The 20,144-nt window shown below is 41.7% G+C and overlaps 1 protein-coding gene across 4 annotated transcripts in view; it reads left to right on the forward strand.

Annotated features, from left to right (window-relative positions):
• The window catches only part of ATAD2 (ATPase family AAA domain containing 2), an 88,165-nt gene that overhangs the window by 54,018 nt on the left and 14,003 nt on the right, over window positions 1-20,144 (forward strand). The window contains exons 21-27 of one of the 4 annotated variants that reach the window (XM_025178690.3): window positions 491-687; window positions 3,029-3,188; window positions 3,850-3,972; window positions 4,064-4,216; window positions 15,487-15,759; window positions 15,838-15,921; window positions 19,189-19,322. In XM_025178690.3, the coding sequence (XP_025034475.2) occupies window positions 491-687; window positions 3,029-3,188; window positions 3,850-3,972; window positions 4,064-4,216; window positions 15,487-15,759; window positions 15,838-15,921; window positions 19,189-19,322 (1,124 nt within the window). Of the gene's footprint in view, window positions 1-490; window positions 688-3,028; window positions 3,189-3,849; window positions 3,973-4,063; window positions 4,217-15,486; window positions 15,922-19,188; window positions 19,323-20,144 lie in introns of all 4 variants that reach the window. The other 3 variants (XM_075920164.2, XM_075920163.2, XM_075920165.2) reach the window with 3 other exon arrangements.

Raw genomic sequence — 20,144 nt, forward strand, 5'->3', positions numbered from 1 at the left:
ACCGGTTCCCCCAGCACTGGCTCCATGGTGTCATTTTCTTCCCTCCACGCCCCCCAAAGTGGCTGTGCAGGGGCAGTGGGGTTGCTGCAAAGCAGCCTCTGCAAGCAGCAGACCCGGGCTCATCACAGGTAGAGACTGCTTTGTGGTAGCCTCTCCCATCCCTTTCTCCCCTAGCTGCCTCTGTCCGCAGGGAACTTGGACCCCCACAGACAGGGACTGCTGCCACCCCACGCTGCTGCCTCTGTATCAGAAGCAGCTGTGTGGGATGGCAAGCAGCCAGTTTTTTAAACTGGCTCCCCTCGTGGACCGGTTCCTGCCTGGCATCCCACCCCTGGGGACTGTATAATAGTCAACTAACTGCTAAGAATTCTAGCCATTAGTTGACTATTCAATTAACTAATAGCTAACATCCCTACATTGGAGTGTTTCAGAATGTACTGATTGAAAAACTAGCCCTGTAAATTGGCTTAAATCATCTGTTTGACTAAAGTTTTGCAGGCATTAGAAGTCCTTCCAGTAGCACCACCACCTGAGCCACGACAGTTAACAGCAGAGGAAGTGAAACGACTTGAGGAACAAGAGGAGGATACATTACGTGAACTGCGGATTTTTTTAAGGAATGTTACACACAGACTTGCCATTGATAAACGTTTCAGAGCATTTACAAAACCTGTTGATCTAGATGAGGTAAATTTAAGGTTGATCTAAACATTTAGCATTCAGAAAAAGATCCTTCCTTGCTTTTGTGAAACTCAAACTGGGTGCAACCACAGGTGTAGCAATTTCTAGGTCTAGGCACAGGCCTCCAACCCTTGGTATCTAGTCTCCTGTAAGTTCCCGGTGCCCACCCCTGCAGCAACCAGAATAGTCTCCTCTGCTACTTGGCAAAATGAGACATCCAGGCTCTCCTATAAACACCCATCTTTCAAATCTCCACCCACAATTTCTCAGTCTCAATATAGGTACAGTTTGTCCAGTCTATTCACACTTCCTCTTGTATCAGACTGCATGTTCTCCACCATATGAAATGAGGTCAAGGACTCAACGCTGTGGCTCCTCTTGCTAGTTACTCAAGAATTAGCTTTGTCCTTAGCATGGCATTCCCTCCTGTCCATTGTGTCTCACATTGTCGCGCTCTTCACCCTCTGGTCTGGACCTACATCACTCCTAGGTCCAAGGTGTCCTCTTCAGGACACTGCCCACCACTGTGGCTTCTCTGCCACCCTTCCGGGGGGTATCAGCAGTCCTCAGTCTTGCACCTATTCCTATGGCCACCTGCAGAGCCAGCCTAGCCCCTCACTCAGGCAAGCAACAGATCATGCAAACCATTCTCTCTGGTAACAGGGTGTGATATAAGTGGGTAGTGGGGGACCCAGGCCTGCCCACTACTCTGGGTCCTGGCTCTCAGGCCCTCTGGTGGCATCCTTCTCCTGCCTTCCTACTCTTCCCCTCTACTGCCGCTTACCCTGTGACCCTTACACCCTACTGACCCCTTGTATCAAAGTCTGCAGCCTGGCAAGCATCAAGCTGGAGTTTCTCTTACTCTGCTCTTCTGAGTCTGCCCATGATTGTACTGTCCCAGGTACTTCCTCCTGGAAACCAATCATGCACCCTCCTTGGTCAGACCCCAATTGCCCACCGCTCTGCTGAGCAGCTCCTTATAACCAGAGCTGCCTCAACAAGCCACCTTCCATGGACGACTTCTAAGCATTTCCTTGTGCAGAGCCCTGGACAATCATGTTCTTTCCAGCCTGCTTTAACCCCTTCCCTGCCAGAGTGCGGCAAGTGCCCCCTTACAAGAGGATAGTATGATATTTACCTACAGTCGCATATGGCCTATGTGTGATTGCTGATAGCAAATATATCCACTGGCTAGAGGTAGGACATTTGATGGCGAGGGCTCTAAGCGGTGCTTTTTTTTGTGACGGTACTGCTTGGTACGGCATACCGTCACCTATTTTCCCAGCATACAGCAGAGGAATAGCATTTCCCCTCTGTGCTTTCCGACACCTGTTTTTCTGGCCCTGCTCATCTCCTGACAGAAGCCTGCTTGGGACGCAAGGCGGTTTCTTTCCGGCTACCAGCACAGCATTGTGGCTCTTAAAGGGGCTGCAACCGCGTACTGACCTTTCCCCCTCCCCCAACAACTTTGAACCTGGAGTACCGGCACCTTTTTTCTTAGAAAAAAAAAAAGCACTGGCTCTCAGTTACTAGAAAGTATTATTTCCCAGGTGCTTAACTGGTAGGTACTGTCCATATTCTCAGAGTTTAAATGATCACAATTCAGGATCAGGAATTAATTTTCCAACAAGTAAGATTGATAGAGATCCCCGGGGATTTCACCTTCCTCTGCAGTGTGGGGCATGGTTCACTGAAGTAAATGGTGAATTCTCAGTAACTTGAAATCTTACTTGAAAGTAATTCAGACAGAGGTTGAGTCTATTACAGGGATGGTGGGTAAAATTCTGTGCAGGAGATCAGTCTGTTATCATTATGGTCTTTTCTAGCCTTAGTCTGAGAGAAGCTAAGAAGAATCTCATTGCTGAGCTAGGCAGGACAATGTCTGGTTTCCCTTGGGGGTAAGGAAAGTAATGGGTTTAGTATTTTGGGGGCCTGGTTAACTTTATGAAATGATGGGAACCACTTGCAGTTCTTGACAGAAGAAAATTGAACTTAGAAATATTCTTAGAGAGAGTAAAGAATTAAAATTTTGAACCTCCGATAAAGAAAATCTGTCTGATTAAATATGGTAACTTATTGAGATGCAGCAACTATAGGTTATTTAGAAATAAAAAAAGATTTAGTCATTACAATACAAGGAGGAGAACTTGGAAACTATATATAAACATACCAAAACTATTTTTCAAGAAACGTCATAGTAAATCTGAGTAACTTCTGCAGAAAACAGTATAGATACCCAGCATTGTTTGGGGCAACTCATTTAACTGAGGGTGTATCCTTAATTTGTCAGCTCTGAAGAAAGTTTAGTTATAAAACTTCTGAATACGTTTTTATATTTGATGTATAGGTACCTGATTATGTCACAGTTATCAAACAGCCAATGGATCTTTCAACAGTTATCTGTAAAATTGACCTGCACCAATATCTGACTGCAAGAGATTATTTGAGAGATATTGATCTAATCTGTAGCAATGCTTTAGAGTACAATCCAGATAGAGACCCGGGAGGTAAGAATTCTTTTTATTCCATTACTGTGAACAACCTTTAAAAATGAAGTAACAATACTGTATCTTTAATAATGTGGATTAAATTACTTGAATGTCCACTGGGGAACATTGCTCACTACATTTTAGCAAGTATTGGTGTACAGTAGACTTCCAGTAATCCGGAACCTATGGGACCTAGGTGGTGCCGGATTATCAGATATGCCGGACTATCAGGAGGTACTATAAGATGGTTTTCACACACACACACACACACACACACACACACACACACACACACACACACACACACACACTATACATTATATACTGTATATAAAGTGTTCCTAACCCTTTTTATTGTACATACTGTATACAGTATACTGTAATGTTTTAGTTTTTTTTAAGCCTCTTTTACCCTTTTTGCTCAGTTCAGCTGCTGCTGTTACCTTGTGACTCATTTTTTTGCCGAAGCTCACTCACTAGGCTCTTGCCATTTTGATGCCGGACTATCAGGAGTGCCGGACTATTGGAGTTTTATTGTATTAAACTTTGGCCCTGAATTATCTGATGCTAATTTAAATTGATATTTAGCATTTGCTTCAGATTAAATTAACTTAAATTTTGTGTGACAAAAGCAAAAAACATCACTGGAAAGTATTTATCTCTGCCCATTAATTTTCAGATCGTCTCATCAGACATAGAGCCTGTACTCTCAGAGATACTGCATATGCAATAGTCAAAGAAGAAATGGACGAAGACTTTGAACAATTGTGTGAAGAGATTCAGGAATCTCGCAAGAAAAGAGGTTTGTTTAATGCCAGGAATAATAAAGCATGTCTAAATATCTGTGTCAAGAAACAGACAATCTTTTATTGTATAATGTTTTTCGTTTCAAGGTTGCAGCTCTTCAAAATATGCTCCATCGTACTACTATGTGATGCCAAAGCAGAGCTCCATATCTGAATGTAAGAAATTGGATCTTGAATGTAGTGAAAAATTGAAGATATCCACTATGCCTGTGGATTCCAGCACACCATCTCTTTCTAATGGCAAGTTCTCTTCATAATAATTTGAACATACTGGGTCAATTTGTGAATATTTTAAAACAAAATTCTCCATTTAATAGTTTAACAACATTTCATATTTTTAAGTTGGCTCAGGGTTTCCCAACCTATGGGTCGCCATTACATTTCAAAAGTGTCGCCAGGTGTCTCCCCAGTGGCTCTTAAGGAGCCGTTCACACTTTTTTTAATTGCCCTGGGTCACCAAGTCTTCCTGAATTGTCAGAATGGGTCCCCATCTGGAAAAGGTTGGGAACCACTGAGTTAGAGATTAGTCTTAATCTTTTTTCTTCCCTGATAACTTTCCCTCCCTCAAATCTGAGCCATAATGCTCCCTTGTAATGCAATTCCCCGTTTCATACCAAAACTCCTAACAAGAATGACTGCACACCTACAAAATAAGCAAATAAATGTGGGAGCGTAAATTGAAGATATCTGAAGAGAAGAGAGTTTCATTTTCACCTTTTCCATATTCTGTGAAAAGGAGTTGAAACACAAGTAAGTTTAGCTTCCTATTTGATTTAGGTGTAAACCAGATTAGACATGATATCATGGGCCCAATGTAGTGCAATAGCAAAACTCCCATAGATTTCACTGGGGCCAAGATTTCACCAATGTTCTCTATATTCTTTGTTTTGATTGAGTGCAGTATAGGAAAAAGAATCTTCTGCAGTAGAAGACATGTAAGCAAATTCCAGTCTGTGCAAGTTAAATAGTTCTGGGTAAAGTTTCTTAAGTAATCTGGAAAGTATTTAGTACGAGGACTCCTAAACCTTGTGAGTTAGATCAGCCCATAAAACCATGTACTCCATGAGACTTTTCTAATTTTAGTTGTCTTGTTAATGGTCTGTGTATGGCTACAGCTATACTATTGACTTTTGCTGCAAGAACCTATGCAAATGAAGCATGGATTAGCATTTTCCCGCGCTTCATTTGCCTACTCTCTTTCGGTCTGTTTTTGCACTAGGCATTTTTGCCTCTCCGGGACGGGCATAAGGATCTTGTGGGAAAAGGGGGTTTTGCGCAAAAGGGCCGCTGCCATACTGCCTGTTTTGCACAAAAAACCCCTAGCGCAAAAATGGACTGAAAGAGTATGCAAATAAAACACGAGAAAATGCTAATCAGAGCTTCATTTGCATAGGCTCTTGCGGCAAATCTTGTAGTGTAGACAAAGCCAATATGTGTGCTTACCTGAATAATTGTCCCAATTGTTTATCTTCACAGTGAGCCCAAATCTGTTTGTGCCAGAACATGGGTCTTAGTCAGTGTTTTATAAAGTGATTTTTGTTTTGTTTTGTCACAACTATAATTGAATAACATTTGGTGAATGCTATTACATAATTAACTTTGAATGCTTTTACATCTAAGAGCAAATCTGTGTCTTGAAGCTCTGATTTAGCATTAAAATATTTACATTCTTCAAGTAATGTCCTTCTGGATACTCCCCTGTAGGTGCAGCAACATCTCTGTGCCTGGGATTGGAGATGTCTGATAGCAGTTCCCATTGGACTGTACATGCTTTATTCCCTTTTTCCTGCTGTGTGTGTGGGGGGGCGGGGGGGTGTATCTGTATATAGCACTGTGTAGTTGAGCCACTTTCAGTTCCTTCTCAGTCACCTTTGATCTAGAACCAAATAAGGAGCATAGCTGTTCTACCTCTTTAATATGTAGAGATACTCTCATTAACTTACTTTTACATAAGTAATTAGCCATTTCTGTTCATTTTCTCCCCTTAAAAAACTTTTTAGTTATTCTTCACTCCCCCTTACCTTATGCATTACCCTGTCATTCCCAAATGAGAGTTTGTCCTTCCCCTCCTTCTGGGGCTATATCAGGATCTCCTAGGTTCAAGAAATGCCTCTTTCTGGAAGACCCTTTCCAGGGTGTTGATAACTCCCAGTGCATCTGCTCCCTCAGTGAGGGACATGTCACACAGAAGTGCACCCACTCCATTAACTTGACTGCTTGGGCCCAAAAGGACTACGAAATCAGCCCATGGCTATGTCTATACAGGAGCATTATTTCAGAATAACTGACATTATTCCAAAATAACAAAGAATGTGTCTACACTGCAAGCCATTATTTTGAAATAATGGCAAGCTGAAGGATGACTTATTCCAGCTCCTGTAACCCTCATTTTATAGGAGTAAGAGAAGTCAATGGAAGAGTTGTTCTTCCTTTGACTTCCTGCTATGTAGACAGTGCCAAAAGCCGAATTAAGCTATTTTGACGTAGCTGAAGTTGCGTAGCTTAATTCAACTTTTGACCTGCTGTGCAGACATGCCCATGGAGGGTTCTCTACAGCCAGCTTCCTGCCCCTAACCTTTACATACTTCTGGTGCACCTCTCACATTTGGTTTCATCAGCTGAACCCCACTCACTACAGCCATCCAAGAGGAAATGCTTTCCTGCTCAGATAGGAAAAAACTGGCTAGTACATTGCCTTTCAATGAGCTGCTTCAGAGAGAGCCATCCCTTATGAGGTCAGTTACCTTAATATCATCATGGTGAAACTGCTTCTACAACCTTCCAGGTACCTCTGGTACTGAAGAAAGACACAAGTCTAGGGATCTTAAAGGGGTCAGACCACAGATGGGCACGCTATCTCTTGGGACTAAGAACACAATGCAAGAGCTTCTGAAATGGTACAAAGTGTCTCATCCAAGACAACCTTGGGTGCTTAGGCTTCAACCGCATTCCTGGCACCAATGAGACTCTTGGCGCTGGGCAAGCCATCTCCACTATCTACTGGCCGCTCCAAGGGAATAAATTCTGCCCTTGACACTGATAGTTCCTTCACTTTCCAGGCAGCCACTGGTGCCGATGATGCTCTTGCCTGCTCCGCAGGAGTACAGCTATCCAAGGGACCTGGTCATCTGATATACCTGATTCTCTACTCCTCTGTAGCAAGATCAGGACAGCTCAAGCTTCTTCCCCAGCTTCACCACTCTTCCCCTGCATCACTGAGAACTGTACTACCCTCCCCCAATGAGGAGGAAGATGAAATGTACTGCATTCTACCCACACTTCCAGATTACCCATGCAGACACTCCTCTGCTAGTCCATGTTATCCCGAGCCTGGAATCAAACCAGGACCCTGATATGGTCACCCAAGGATGCAACCCCACAGACCTGTTCCTCCACATTGATCCTCCTGGTACCCTTGTATGTGTTATGTGTAGGGTGTAGTTTCCAAAAATGCCCATAAAATGGAGCCAGGAAGGTTCACAATTGCCAACCTCATCCATCTCTCAACTACCTGATGTCAATCCAGTAATGATGGAGGAACAGCAGGAAGAAATGGAGGGAAGAATTTGCACTACCACACTACTTCTCTTCCCTTAATGAGGCCATCATGCCACCATCTCCTACGTCAGCAGATGATTTCAGACATTTTCAAGAAGTATTCAACAGAATCATGAAATCTCAAATTTCATGGTAAAAAGCAAAAATGCAAGCTGCTCAATATTCCATCTGCCTTGACATCTGCAAAGATAGCCCTTCCTATTAAGACGCTGTCAGGGTGCTCTGGGAAACTCCAGTGTTCATCCTGCCGACCAGCAAGCAAGTGGTCAAAAAATACCATGTCCCCATTTAAGGAACTGGAATTTTTTCATAGCCAACTTCAAATACAATGTGGTCAACAAAGTGGTACATAAAAAAAAGACTCCAACACTACCCCAGGGCAACTAGGCCTGTTGTAGGGAGATGCAGCTATACTTGTTTGGTTGCAAAGCATGTGTTTCTGCAATGCTCAGGTTTCATATCGCCAATTACAAGGCTCTCTTTTATGGCTAAATACAATTATTATGAACTGTTCTGAATTACAGTAATTCATCTGTTCCTGCCAGACAAGAAGTAGGAGCAATTCCAGGCATTCACGCTGAAGGACAGGGGGTAGGGTAGTTAGAGGTGGTTTTGGAATAAATTGATAAATTAAACAGTAATAAGTGACCAGGACCAGATGGTATTCGCCCAAAAGTTGGGAACGAACTGCTTTTTCACATTTGAGAACTACTAACTGTAGTCTGTAAGCTATCATTTAAATCAGAATCTCTGCCAAATGACTGGAAGATAGCTGCTGTAACACCAACTTTTATAAAGAGCTTCTGAGCTGGTCCTGGCAATTACAGGCCAGTAAGCTTGAATTCAGTACTCAGTAAACTGGTTGAAACTATAGTTAAGAACAATATCGTCAAACATGTAGATGAACGCATTTTGCTGAAGAAGAGTCAACATAGTGATTGTAAAGGGAAATCATACTTCTCCAATTTACTAAATTCTTTGAGGGGGTCAACGAGTATGTGGATGGGGGGATCAAGTGGTACCTAGATTTTCATGAAGCTTGGCAGGGTCCTGTACCAAAGGCTCTTTAAGCAAAAAAGGCTGCCATAGGATAAGAGGAAAGGTCCTCTCATACATTGGTAACTGTTTAAAAGATAGGAAAACAAAGAGTAGTTCTCAGAATGAAGAGAGGTAACTAGTGGTGTCATCTAGAAGTCTGTTCCAGGACCACCCTTATTCAATATATTCATAATTGATCTGGAAAAAGAGTAAAGAGCAAGGTGTCAAAATTTACAGATGATACAAAATTACTTAAGATAGTTAAGTCCTAGGCAGACTGTGAAAAGCTACAAAAGGATCTCTCAGCATTAGGCTGACTGGACAACAATATGTGAAGGGGAAAAAAATTTACGTTGACAAATGCAGAGTAACGCATATTGGAAAATATCCCAACTTTTTATATAGATATATAAATAAAATGATGGGGTCTAAATTAGCAATTACCTCTTCAGAGAGAGAGATCTTAGAGTCATTCTGGATATAGTTCTCTGCAAAAATCCATTCAATGGAACCCCCATCCCTAGGACTACGCATCCCATGCCTTCCAGTAGATGGTGTTCCCTTCCAGTTTCTTCCTTGTGAGGTCCCTTCCAAAGCATTCACCACCACAGAGCCTGTGGGGAGAGCCTGAAAACGACTACTTACCTCTATAGCATTGTGGGATTCCTGTGCTGGCCTTTTTCTCCTTCTAGAAGTTACATGCTGCCAGTTCTCTTCCTGGTCTTGTACTGCTCTTTCTGGCTCTTCTGCCTGCCATGCTTGTAGGATTAAACGCTGCCTTCTATTGAGGAAGTCTTCGTCCTCTCTGATCGAGCGTACGGTCGACACTTGGGTCTCCAGTCCTCTAATTTTTTCTTCCAAAATGGCGACCAGCTTGCATTTAGTGCAGATGAAATCCGTTCTTTCTTCTGGGAGGAAGACAAACATGGCACATGCAGTGCAGGTAACAACAGCAGACCTATCACCATCCATACCTGCTGTCCTGGAGAACTCCCTCTCCAAACTCCCTGTTAGCATTCACTTATCCGTCCTCCCTGTTGAAGGGAAAGGACTGGGCAGGGATCGTTGAATTAAGGAAGTAAATGCGTGGTTGCACAGGTGGTGTCGGAGAGAGGGCTCTGGTTTCTTTGACCATGGGACTCTGTTCCAGGCACAAGGATTGTTAGGAAGAGATGGGATCCACTTAACAAAGAGAGGAAGGAGCATCTTCGCGGGCAGGCTTGCAAACCTAGTTAGGAGGGCTTTAAACTAGGTTAGTTGGGGAACGGTGACCAAAACCCTGAGGGGAGTAGTGGAAAAGTTGGATACCGGGAAGAAATGCAAAGAGGAACGAGAAAGAAAGGAGGACCCCTGATTCAAATGGAGAAGATAGGGGGATCAACTGGTTATCTGAGGTGTTTGTACACCAATGCGAGTAGCCTGGGCAACAAACAGGAAGACTTGAAGGCTCTGGCCCAGTCCAAGAAATATGATTTAATTGGGATAACAGGCTTGGTGGGATGACTTGCATGACTGGAGCGCTGACATGGAAGGGTACAGCCTGTTCAGGAAGAACAGGTGGGGAGAAAAGGAGGAGGAGTTGCACTGTGTGTAAGAGAGCACTATGATTACTCAGAAGTCCAGTATATAGAGGGAGAAAAGCCTGTGGAGAGTCTATGGGTTAAGTTTAGAGGTGCAAACAACAGCAGTGATGTTGAGATTGGTGTCTACTACAGGCCACCGAATAGTGTGGATGAGGTAGATGAGTCTTTCTTCGGACAACTGAGAGAAGCTTCCAGATCAGAGGCCCTGGTTCTTGTGGGGGACTCTAATCACCCTGACATCTGTTGGGAAACCAATACGGCAGTACACAGGCAATCCAGGAAGTTTTTGGAGAATGTTGGGGATAACTTCTTGGTACAAGTGCTGAAGGACCTGACCAGGGGCCATGCGCAGCTTGACCTTCTGCTCGCAAACAGGGAGGAACTAATAGGGGAAGTAGGGGTAGGTGACAACCTTGGAAGCAGTGATCATGAGATGGTAAATTTCAGGATCCTGACCAAAGGAAGAAACGAGAGTAGTAAAATATACACCTTGAACTTTAGGAAAGCAGATTTTGACTCCCTCAGAGACCTGATGGACAGAATCCCCTGGGATGCTAACATGAAGGGGAAAGGAGTCCAGGAGAGTATTTTAAAGAAGCCTTATTGAAGGCACAAAAAGAAACCATCCCAATGTGTAGCAAGAGAAGCAAACATGGTAGGAGACTGGATTGGCTTACAGGGGAAATCCTTGGTCAATTTAAGCACAAAAAGAAAGCTTACAAAAAGTGGAAACTTGGACAATGACCAGGGGTGGGGGTATCAGGAAGGGGAGAGCATAATTGGAATTGCCACTGGCAAAGGATGTGAAGGATAACAAGAAAGGTTTCTACAGGCATGTTAAGAAGAAGAAGGACATCAGAGAGGGTGTAGGGCCCCTACTGGATGAAGGTGGTCACCTAGTGACAGATGATGTGGAGAAAGCTGAAGTACTCAATGCTTTCTTTGCCTCTGTCTTCATGGACAAGGTCGGCTCCTGGACTAATGTGCTAAGTGACGCAAGATGGGATGAAGATGGACAGCCCTTGGTGGAGAAAACAGGTTAGGAACTATTTAGAAAAGCTAAACGTACACAAATCCATGGGTCCGGACTGAGGGAGTTGGCAAATGTCATTGAGGAGCCTTTGGTCATTATCTTTGAAAAGTCGTGGAGATCGGGAGAGATCCCGGATGATTGGAAAAAGGCAAATGTAGTGCCCATCTTCAAAAAAGGGAAGAAGGACGATCTAGAGAACTATAGGCCGGTCAGTCTTACCTTGGTCCCTGGAAAAATCATGGAAGGGATCCTTAAGGAATCCATTTTGAGGCACTTGGAAGAGGGGAAAGTGATCAGGAATAGTAAGCATGGATTCACAAAGGGTAAGTCATGCCTGACCAATCTGATTAGCTTCTATGATAAGGTAACTGGCTCTGTGAACAATGGAAAATCAGTGGATGTGTTATACCTTGACTTAGGAAGGCTTTTGATACTGTCTCCCACAATATTCTTGCCAGCAAGTTAAGGGAATGTGGATTGAATAAAAGAACGGTAAGATGGATAGAAAGCTGGCTAGAAGGCCAGGACCAGCAGGTAGTGACCAATGGCTCGGTGTCAGGTTGGTGGTCAGTTTCTAGCGGAGTGCCCCAAGGTTCAGTTCTAGGACCGGTTTTGTTCAATATCTTTATTAATGACCTGGATGAGAGGATGGATTGTACCCTCAGCAAGTTTGCAGATGACACTAAGCTAGGGGGCAAGGTAGATACACTCGAGGGCAGAGATAGGGTCCAGAGTGACACAGACAAATTGGAGGATTGAGCCACAAGAAATCTGATGAGGTTCAACAAGGACAAGTACAGAGTCCTGCACTTGTGATGGAAGAATCCCAAGCATTGTTACAGGCTGGGGACCAACCAGCTAAGTAGTAGTTCTTCAGAAAAGGACCTGGGGATTACAGAAACTGGATATGAGTCAACAGTGTGCCCTTGTAGCCAAGAAGGCTAATGGCATATCAGGTTGCATTAGGAAAAGCATTGCCAGCAGATCCAGAGATGTGATTATTCCCCTTTTTTGGCTCTTGTGAGGCCACATCTGGAGTATTGTGTCCAGTTCTGGGCCCCCCACTACAAAAAGGATGTGGATGCATTGGAGAGGGTCCAGCAGAGGGCAACCAAAATGATTAGGGTGCTGGAGCATATGACCTACGAGGAGACGCTGAGGGAGTTGAGTCTGTTTAGTCTGCAGAAGCGAAGAGTGAGGGGGGATTTGATAGCAGCCTTCAACTTCCTGAAGGGAGGTTCCAAAGAGGCTGGAGAAAGGTTGTTCTCAGTAGTGGTGGATGGCAGAACAAGGAACAATGGTCTCAGGTTGTGGTGGGAGAGGTCAAGGTTGGATATTAGGAAAAACTGTTTCATTAGGAGAGTGGTGAAGCACTGGAATGGGTTACCTAGGGAAGTAGTGGAGTCTCCATCCCTAGAGATTTTTAAGTCTCGGCTTGACAAAGGCATTGGTCCTGCCTAGGGCAGGGGGCTGGACTTGATTACCTTCTGAGATCTTTTCCAGCTCTATTGTTCTGATTCTAATGTGCAACAGCAGTCAAAAAAGCTAATAGAATGTTGGGAATAATTAAAGAGGTCGATAATAAAACAAAATATCATATTGCCTCTAAATACATGATATGACTGCATGCAGGTGTGGTCACCCTATTTAAAAAAAGGTATATTGGAATTGGAAAAGATTCAGAAAAGGGCAACAAAAATGATTAAGGATATTGAATGGCTGCCATATGAGGAGGAGTAATAAAACTGGGACTCCAGCTTGAAAAAGACACAACTAAAGGGGGTGGGGGGGGCATATTAGAGGTCTATGATGACTGAAATAGAGAAAGTAGATACAGAAGTGTTATTTACTACTACTTCTGAACACACGAACGAGGGATCACCAATGAAATGAACAGTTAACAGGTTTAAAACAAAAAAGTATTTCTTCACACGATGTACAGCATACCTATGGAATTCTCTTCCTTTTTGGACACCGTTCTGAAGCTCCAGCCTTCCATCTAAGGGTATTGTTTTGAGGGTGGATTGATTTAAATTACAATGTAAATAACAAGAACAAAAACAAAAAAAAAGTAAGACTGTACTTAGAGTGCACTTAATTTTGGAGTAAGCCCCATTGAACTCACTGGCAGTTGTCGTTTTCTTAAAACCCCAAGAGTATAGAATAGAGTTAACTAATTGAACAAGCCATAAGTATTAGCAAGCTAAACTTTTTTCCCCCCAGCAACACCCAAAATAGTAAACAGCTTGGAAATTTACTTGTCAAATCTCACTTCTACTCAAAGACAGAGAGAGAGAGTCTTGAAGAATGATACATTACAAAGTGAATTAGTTACTAACCAATTGATCCAGTCAGCCATATCCATGTCTTCATCCACAATAAGCAGTTTTCCTTATGATGTTTCATTCTTGCAGTCAGCCCCTGCATCATATTCTTGCACTGCTTACACTTAACAAGTTTTCCTTTTTTACCCAGGGAACAAATTTCTTCAAATTATTCCCAGATAGAGGGTCTCTTATGCCCAGAAGTTGACAGTTTTTCTTTGGCAAAAGTGAGGGAGGACATAAAAAGCTCTGACTCTGCTGAATGTCATCCCTTTTCTTTCCAGTCCTCTCCACTGTGCCTTTCTATGCTGCCTCTATCCTTTTTTATATAGTGTCTCTCTGTCTGGGTCATGTCTATGCTAAATGGAGGATGCTGAGGTTGATTTTTCCAAAGTTTGATTTAGTGGGTCTAGAAAGGACCTGCTAAATTGAATACTGAAGGTACTTCTGTCAACTCTGGAACTCCTCACAGTCTCAAGGAATAAGGGAAGTCCCATTGGCCTCCCACTGTTGTGGGGCCACTAGAAAAATTTGGCTTAAGGTAAGTCAATTTCAGCTACGTTATTTACATTACTGGAGTTGCATATCTTAAGCTGAATTTCCAGTTTATGTAGATTTTTCTTAAGACAATGCCTTAACTACTCCTCTGCCATGCTTGGCCAAGATCCACCACCACCACATTGGCACAGAACAAAAACAATCCTATCCAGCTTAGGGGGATGTGAACAGCTAGTCAACTATCTGATAAGCAAATGCTTATCGGATAGTTGACAGGCTAACTGACCAGTTGCTCTCCCCACCCCACCCCCATCAGAAAGATGCAGCAAGAGGGGGAAGGGGTACTTGAAAGCAGCAGTGCTGCATGGAGCCTGGTGTCAGCGGTGGAGTCCCCAGCTGACCCTGGGCTACACATGGCACTGCTGCTTTGAAACACCATTGGGAGCACAGGGCCGGTGGGGGACTGCCCAGCTGATCCCATGCTCCCCACAGCACTTTCACCTTTGAAGTGTAGCAACACTCCTATTCAATTAGTCAATTACTTGCAATTTAACATCCGTAATCCAGCTTGTCTTTCTTTGCACATTACTTTTTACTCTGCTGAGAATCAGAAATTGGAAGCCGAGAAATTTCAAGAAGCAAGAGCTAGCAGTTAAGCTGGACAGACTAGAGACATTAATTCATTTTTTGAGACTATATTTGTGGGTGTAGCATGTTTGTGATATTTAATTGTAACTAAGAAATGTAATATCGATTTAAAAAAAAATCCAATTTAAATTAAAAAATTAGGCTTTTTTTTGTTGTTGTTGTTTTTAAATCATCCATTTTTATCTACCCTGATTGTTCTACAGTCCCCTACAGTGGACCATGTATAGGGATGTTACTTGAAGAATAAGAGAAAGTTACTCACCGTATGCAGTAACTGACATTTTTTGAGATGTGTGCCCCTATGGGTGCTCCACTACCTGTCCTCCTCCCTTCTGCCTCAGTGCTCAAAGATACATTTTATGGTATAGAAAGAACTGAGAACAGTTGGATCCCGCACAGCATTTTTATATGTATATCATAAAAATACACATGCAGCTCATGGTACAAAATGGGAAAGAGCACATGGTCAGCCCAATGGTCATTGCTACCAAAGATTTCCAATACCAGGCAAAGTGGGCACTGCCACACCTTCAGTGGAGCACTTATATCAGTGGTCCCCAACCTTTTGGGGCTGCTGGGCACCCGGGGGCGGGGCTGGCCCCGATCACTCAGTGGGTGCACATAAATGGCCCGGCGGGCGCCGCATTGGGGACCACTGACTTATAAAAGACCCATCTTAAAGAACCTCAGTTACTGCACATGGTGAGTAACCTTCTATTTCTTTGATTATTTTTCTTGTTAAGTAAGAAAGTCTTAGGGGCAAGATATCATTTTTGCCAAATATTTTTGGGTTACTCTTGTGGGGGTTTTTGTAACTCTCTTTTGTAGCTTTATCAAAGAAAAAACCTCGCAGAAGGAAAAAGTGGTCCTTGGGTAGTTTAACAAAGAAGAGGAAGATTTCTCAGTTCAATAAAGAGAACAAAATTCCAGAGGAAGAGCAGGATGATCTTGAGAGTGATGTAGAAGTGTTTCTAGAAAATCATGATTCTAGTGTGGATCAGACTGAAACTGAAGTTACACGTGATTCTTCAATGGAAGAAGGAGAAACTGCTCTTCGGGAACTGCAGGCAAATGATTGTGAAAATAAGTCTGAGGCAGAAGGTGGGAAAGAGAGAGACATCTGTGACAATGCTAAGCATGGATTTGAAAAGGAAACCAATAAGACTCCTGTATTTTTAGAACTGAGAAGAGAAAGTGAAGGCTGTAATGGAGAAATTCTCAATTCTCAAATAATGGAAAACTCTGAAGAGAAGGATTGCAATGGTAAGTGGATAGTCACTGAATCTAGAGATGGAAAGACCTTAACTCATTAATCCCCTATTCTTGTTAATGAAATTATTTCCTGTGGTACATTTATTAATCTTAAACTTCTCAATTTCATCCAGTATTTTTATTCTAAATTATGCTTTGCTGTTCTGAATGTTCATATTTTTCAGATATTTTTTAAACTGTTCTAACCAAGCCAATCTCTTGTCATTGCTTAACCAACCTTTGTTTAACTCTCAAGTCTTTCCTCTTAAATCAGTCCTCCTAGCTGCACTTCTGTTGCTCTTCATTGAGTTGTTTTTATTATATTAGTATTTTCCTGATAATATGGTGCCCTGAATTAAATCAGATATCCCAGGTGCAGTTGTATTTCTACAGCAGCTAGTGCGGCTGTCCAAACAAGTCCTCCGAGGTCCCAGAAAGACACTGAATCCATGACCATTTTGGCAGACTTGCAGCCTTAGTCCCATGCACAATTAATATTTTCTCTCTGTCCTGTGATGTAATGCCTCTTAATTCTTTTCAGACTTGCCTTTCATATACTGCCATATAATCATTCAGACTTGTGCCTAATTTGCCTTGTTTCTTTTTATGCAGCTCAGTTTTTTTATCATCTGATAAGCATTTTCAAGTGTATTTGCATGTATTTCTTAAAGTTGAAGTCTCACTTTATTTTCCTATTTTTTCTACATTTTTATCTTTATTGGCATTCAAAATGTTTGCATCTCTTCCCACATTAATATTTTTATTTTATTAAGAATCTGTTTATTCTCCTTCTCAGATCCCTTTTTATTAGCCATTTAGAAACATTTCTGTCATCCACAAAACTGGCAATTTCTAATACCCCTTTGTGTGTAGAATTTCAGCTAGATTCCAGTTTATGCAATATTGTTCATATCCAGGCAAGTGGTGGAATTGAGAGGTTTTTCAGAGGTTTAAGTTAAATGCTCAACTAAAATCCACATACATTACTGACTCCCTTATTTTTCTTAGATATCTATCACCAGCATATTTATAAAATATGACAAGTTCAGCATGCAGTTCTCATTAGAATATCCTTTGGAAGTACATTGTTCCAAATGATTGTTCCTATGGCACTAATTGGGGCTGGGGAGCAGACTTAGCTTTTCCCTCTTATTTTTTTTCTTCCCCGCTTTCTTGTCTGGAACTGGTTACTGTATCCCAGATGTTTGACTGGTCAAAATTGAGAGCATAAGTGTCAAGTGAATAATCTGCTAACAAAAATGTATGGTCTTTCTGTGTCTCTCCAAAACCAAAAAAGCTCCACCAGCTACTGGTAGCAAGACTTGTCTATATTGAAGAAGCACTAGCGATGATCTGGGGAATTTAGACCAATAATACGTATTATATCTGTAGATGATACATTAGTTGGAAAAATTGAAAAAAATAAACAGTCGATAAAGTGGAACCAGTTGATATAGTTTATTTAGACTTTGAAAAGCTTTTGGCAAGGTACCCTCACACAAAAAATTACTGACAAAAATAAATAGTGAGGATGTTTAGAGGCAAAGTGTGGTCATAGATCAAAAACTGCCTAAGACACAAGAAACAAAGAATAGGAGTAAAGGGTCGGCCTTCATCATGGTGAAAGATTAGTTGCAGGATGCTTTATGGTTCTATACTAGGTCCCATATTATTTAGTATATTTATTAATGTTCTGGAACTTTGTGAGCAGTAAGGTAGCAAAAGTTGCACATCAGAAAAGTGATTTAGGTTAATCCAATTGAGAACAAATTGTGAGGAACTTCAGAGAGAAGTTAGGAAAGTATCAAGCTAGGAAAGTAGGCACCAGGGTGGCAACTTAACTTCTTCGTTGTTGAGATGCTAATTGAGGTACATCACAGAAAAATCTTTTAACTACTCAGATACCTTAAAGTTGTCTAAATTAATTGTTTCAACTTTGGAAGAGATATGGATGTCATTTGGACAGCCCAGTGAAGACCGTCTGCTCACTGTGTAGCTGCAGTCAGAAAAGCAAACAATATAGTGGGGTGGAGAAGAACATGGGAAATGCATAATACAACAGTGCCATATTCTCTAGAAAAATGTTTCTTACTGACTGGTCAGTGAACCAGTGCTGGTCCCTAAGACTTCCTGAACGCAGTTTAGGAAAACAGCAAGCAGGTCTCTGGTATTAAAGAGATTGAGAAACACTGCCCTAGAATACTCTGTGCTGTGGTGGTCACTCACCTTTTAAAAAAAAAAAAAAAAGGAAAAAAAAAAAAGAATCTGGAGGTTCTGAAAAGGGTGATTTTTTTTAAAATGATTAATGACATGGAAAAACTTTATATAAAGATAAATTGAAGAGACTGGGATTGTTTACCTTCAAAAAAGACTAATAAGAGGGGGTGTAATAAAAGTAGATTGGGAGTTTTTCATCTTTTGACACAAAAACAAGGAGTTCAATAAAAAATGGCAAATTGAAAAGGAATATAAATAAATACTTTCTCAAATAGTATATAATTAAACTGTAGAACTTATTGTCCTAGAATGTTGTTGAGGCAAAAAAATTATCTAAATTCAAAAATAATTTGAACACTAGCATTAATAATAGAATTCTGCATAATAGGAATATCCAGAGTTATAGTTATTGCTAACACTTCTTAAGAGATGTTAAGACTAGTGCTCTAAATTGTTTTTAACTGCTAGGGATTAATTGGGTGGGGCGTGATTATTCCAGATCTGCCTTATGTAAGGTTTTTTGCACCTTCCTCTGAAGTATCTAGTGTTGGTTACTGGACTGGATGGTCTGTGGATCTGTTCCAATATGACAATTTCTATGTGCCTATAAATGTTACCTAATTCTGATTTTCTCTACAGTCTTTCCCGTTTGAGAAACCATTTGAATAATTTTTACATTGGCTGCTTTTAAGTCCATGTATATAGTTAAATTTTGTAAGATTGTCAGAGTTAAGAATTTATGTATCATCAGCTAATGAGATTTTAGCATTTCATTACAGCTTTAAATGCTTTCATCTATAGAGTTTTTTTGGCCATAGAATGGTGAAATCTGAACTGCCTCTTGTGTGTACTAGAAAAGAAGCACAAACCAGACATCTCAAACTTGTAAATGCCAATAACAGGAAATCACTGGGCAATGCATTTTCTGTTTTGAAGACCTCTTGGTGGCTCTCCAGAGAGAGAACATTGTCTAGTTCAACAGAGATGTTGGATGTTTTGGCCATGAATTAATCCAGATAGTTTGACAGAAATCCTGATTTTAAAGTTAATTTTTCATTCTAGATGTGTGTGTACTTCGTATGACACGTGGTAGACGTTCTCAAGTTGAACAGCAGCAGCTAATCAGTGTTGAGAAAGCCATAGAGATCCTCACTGAGCCAGCTTCCCCGCTTATAGTGGACTATGGAGATCTTAAAGTATGTATACTTTCTATTTTCTGAACATGAAATAGGGTTAAATAATCTAATAACTTGCTATTGCTGGCATGGGTTAATTTAAGGATCTACTGATGATGTGAGAATAATCTTTCTTTTTCCTGATATAAAGATGGCGATGATCTATTTCAGCTTCCATGAATTTCTAGAAAAAATCAGTTTCTTCCCAGTCCTCACTTCCTGGGACCATTTTTGTTCCAAAGAAAGAGGCTATTTCAAGAATGCAGGTCATTCTACCATCCTACCTTCCAGTCTCAGTATGCAGGCATACCTACTGTCAGTTCCATCAGTAATCCAAGATCCAGCCTTTTCTTCCTATTAGCAAGAAGCACCTCAGGAGTCTGTGTAGCACTACATAGAGGTGGCCTTGGACAGTAGCCCTAAGATGATCATGAGCCTCACCTTGGGACAGATATTGACCCTACAAGTGGTACCATGTGCCAAGGAGTCCTTCTCCTATGCCAGTTAATCTCTCCTACTGGCACTGCTGGGAGGCATGGGAGCCCTACTCTAGAGCCCCAAGATTGAAACATGAGCCATGTTTACTATTGTGAGGCCTACACCAACCAGCCCATTGGAGTATTTGGAAGATGAAAGCAAGTTAATTCTGAAGGCAGTTTCATGCTTTTCATTAGATGAGGCAGTTATTCCATCTTTAGGCAGAATCAATGCACAGGGTGATGTCCAAGTTCTAGATTTAGTTTAAGGAAGTTCAGGAGACTCAACACAGTTCCTGAATATTGTGCAGCCATTCAGTCCCAGCTGGATTGGGTGGCTCTCTCAATCAACAAGACCATCATGGAC

This window comes from Pelodiscus sinensis, chromosome 2, assembly GCF_052426305.1.
Source record: "Pelodiscus sinensis isolate ZL-2025 chromosome 2, ASM5242630v1, whole genome shotgun sequence".
NCBI classification, from domain to species: domain Eukaryota; kingdom Metazoa; phylum Chordata; order Testudines; family Trionychidae; genus Pelodiscus; species Pelodiscus sinensis.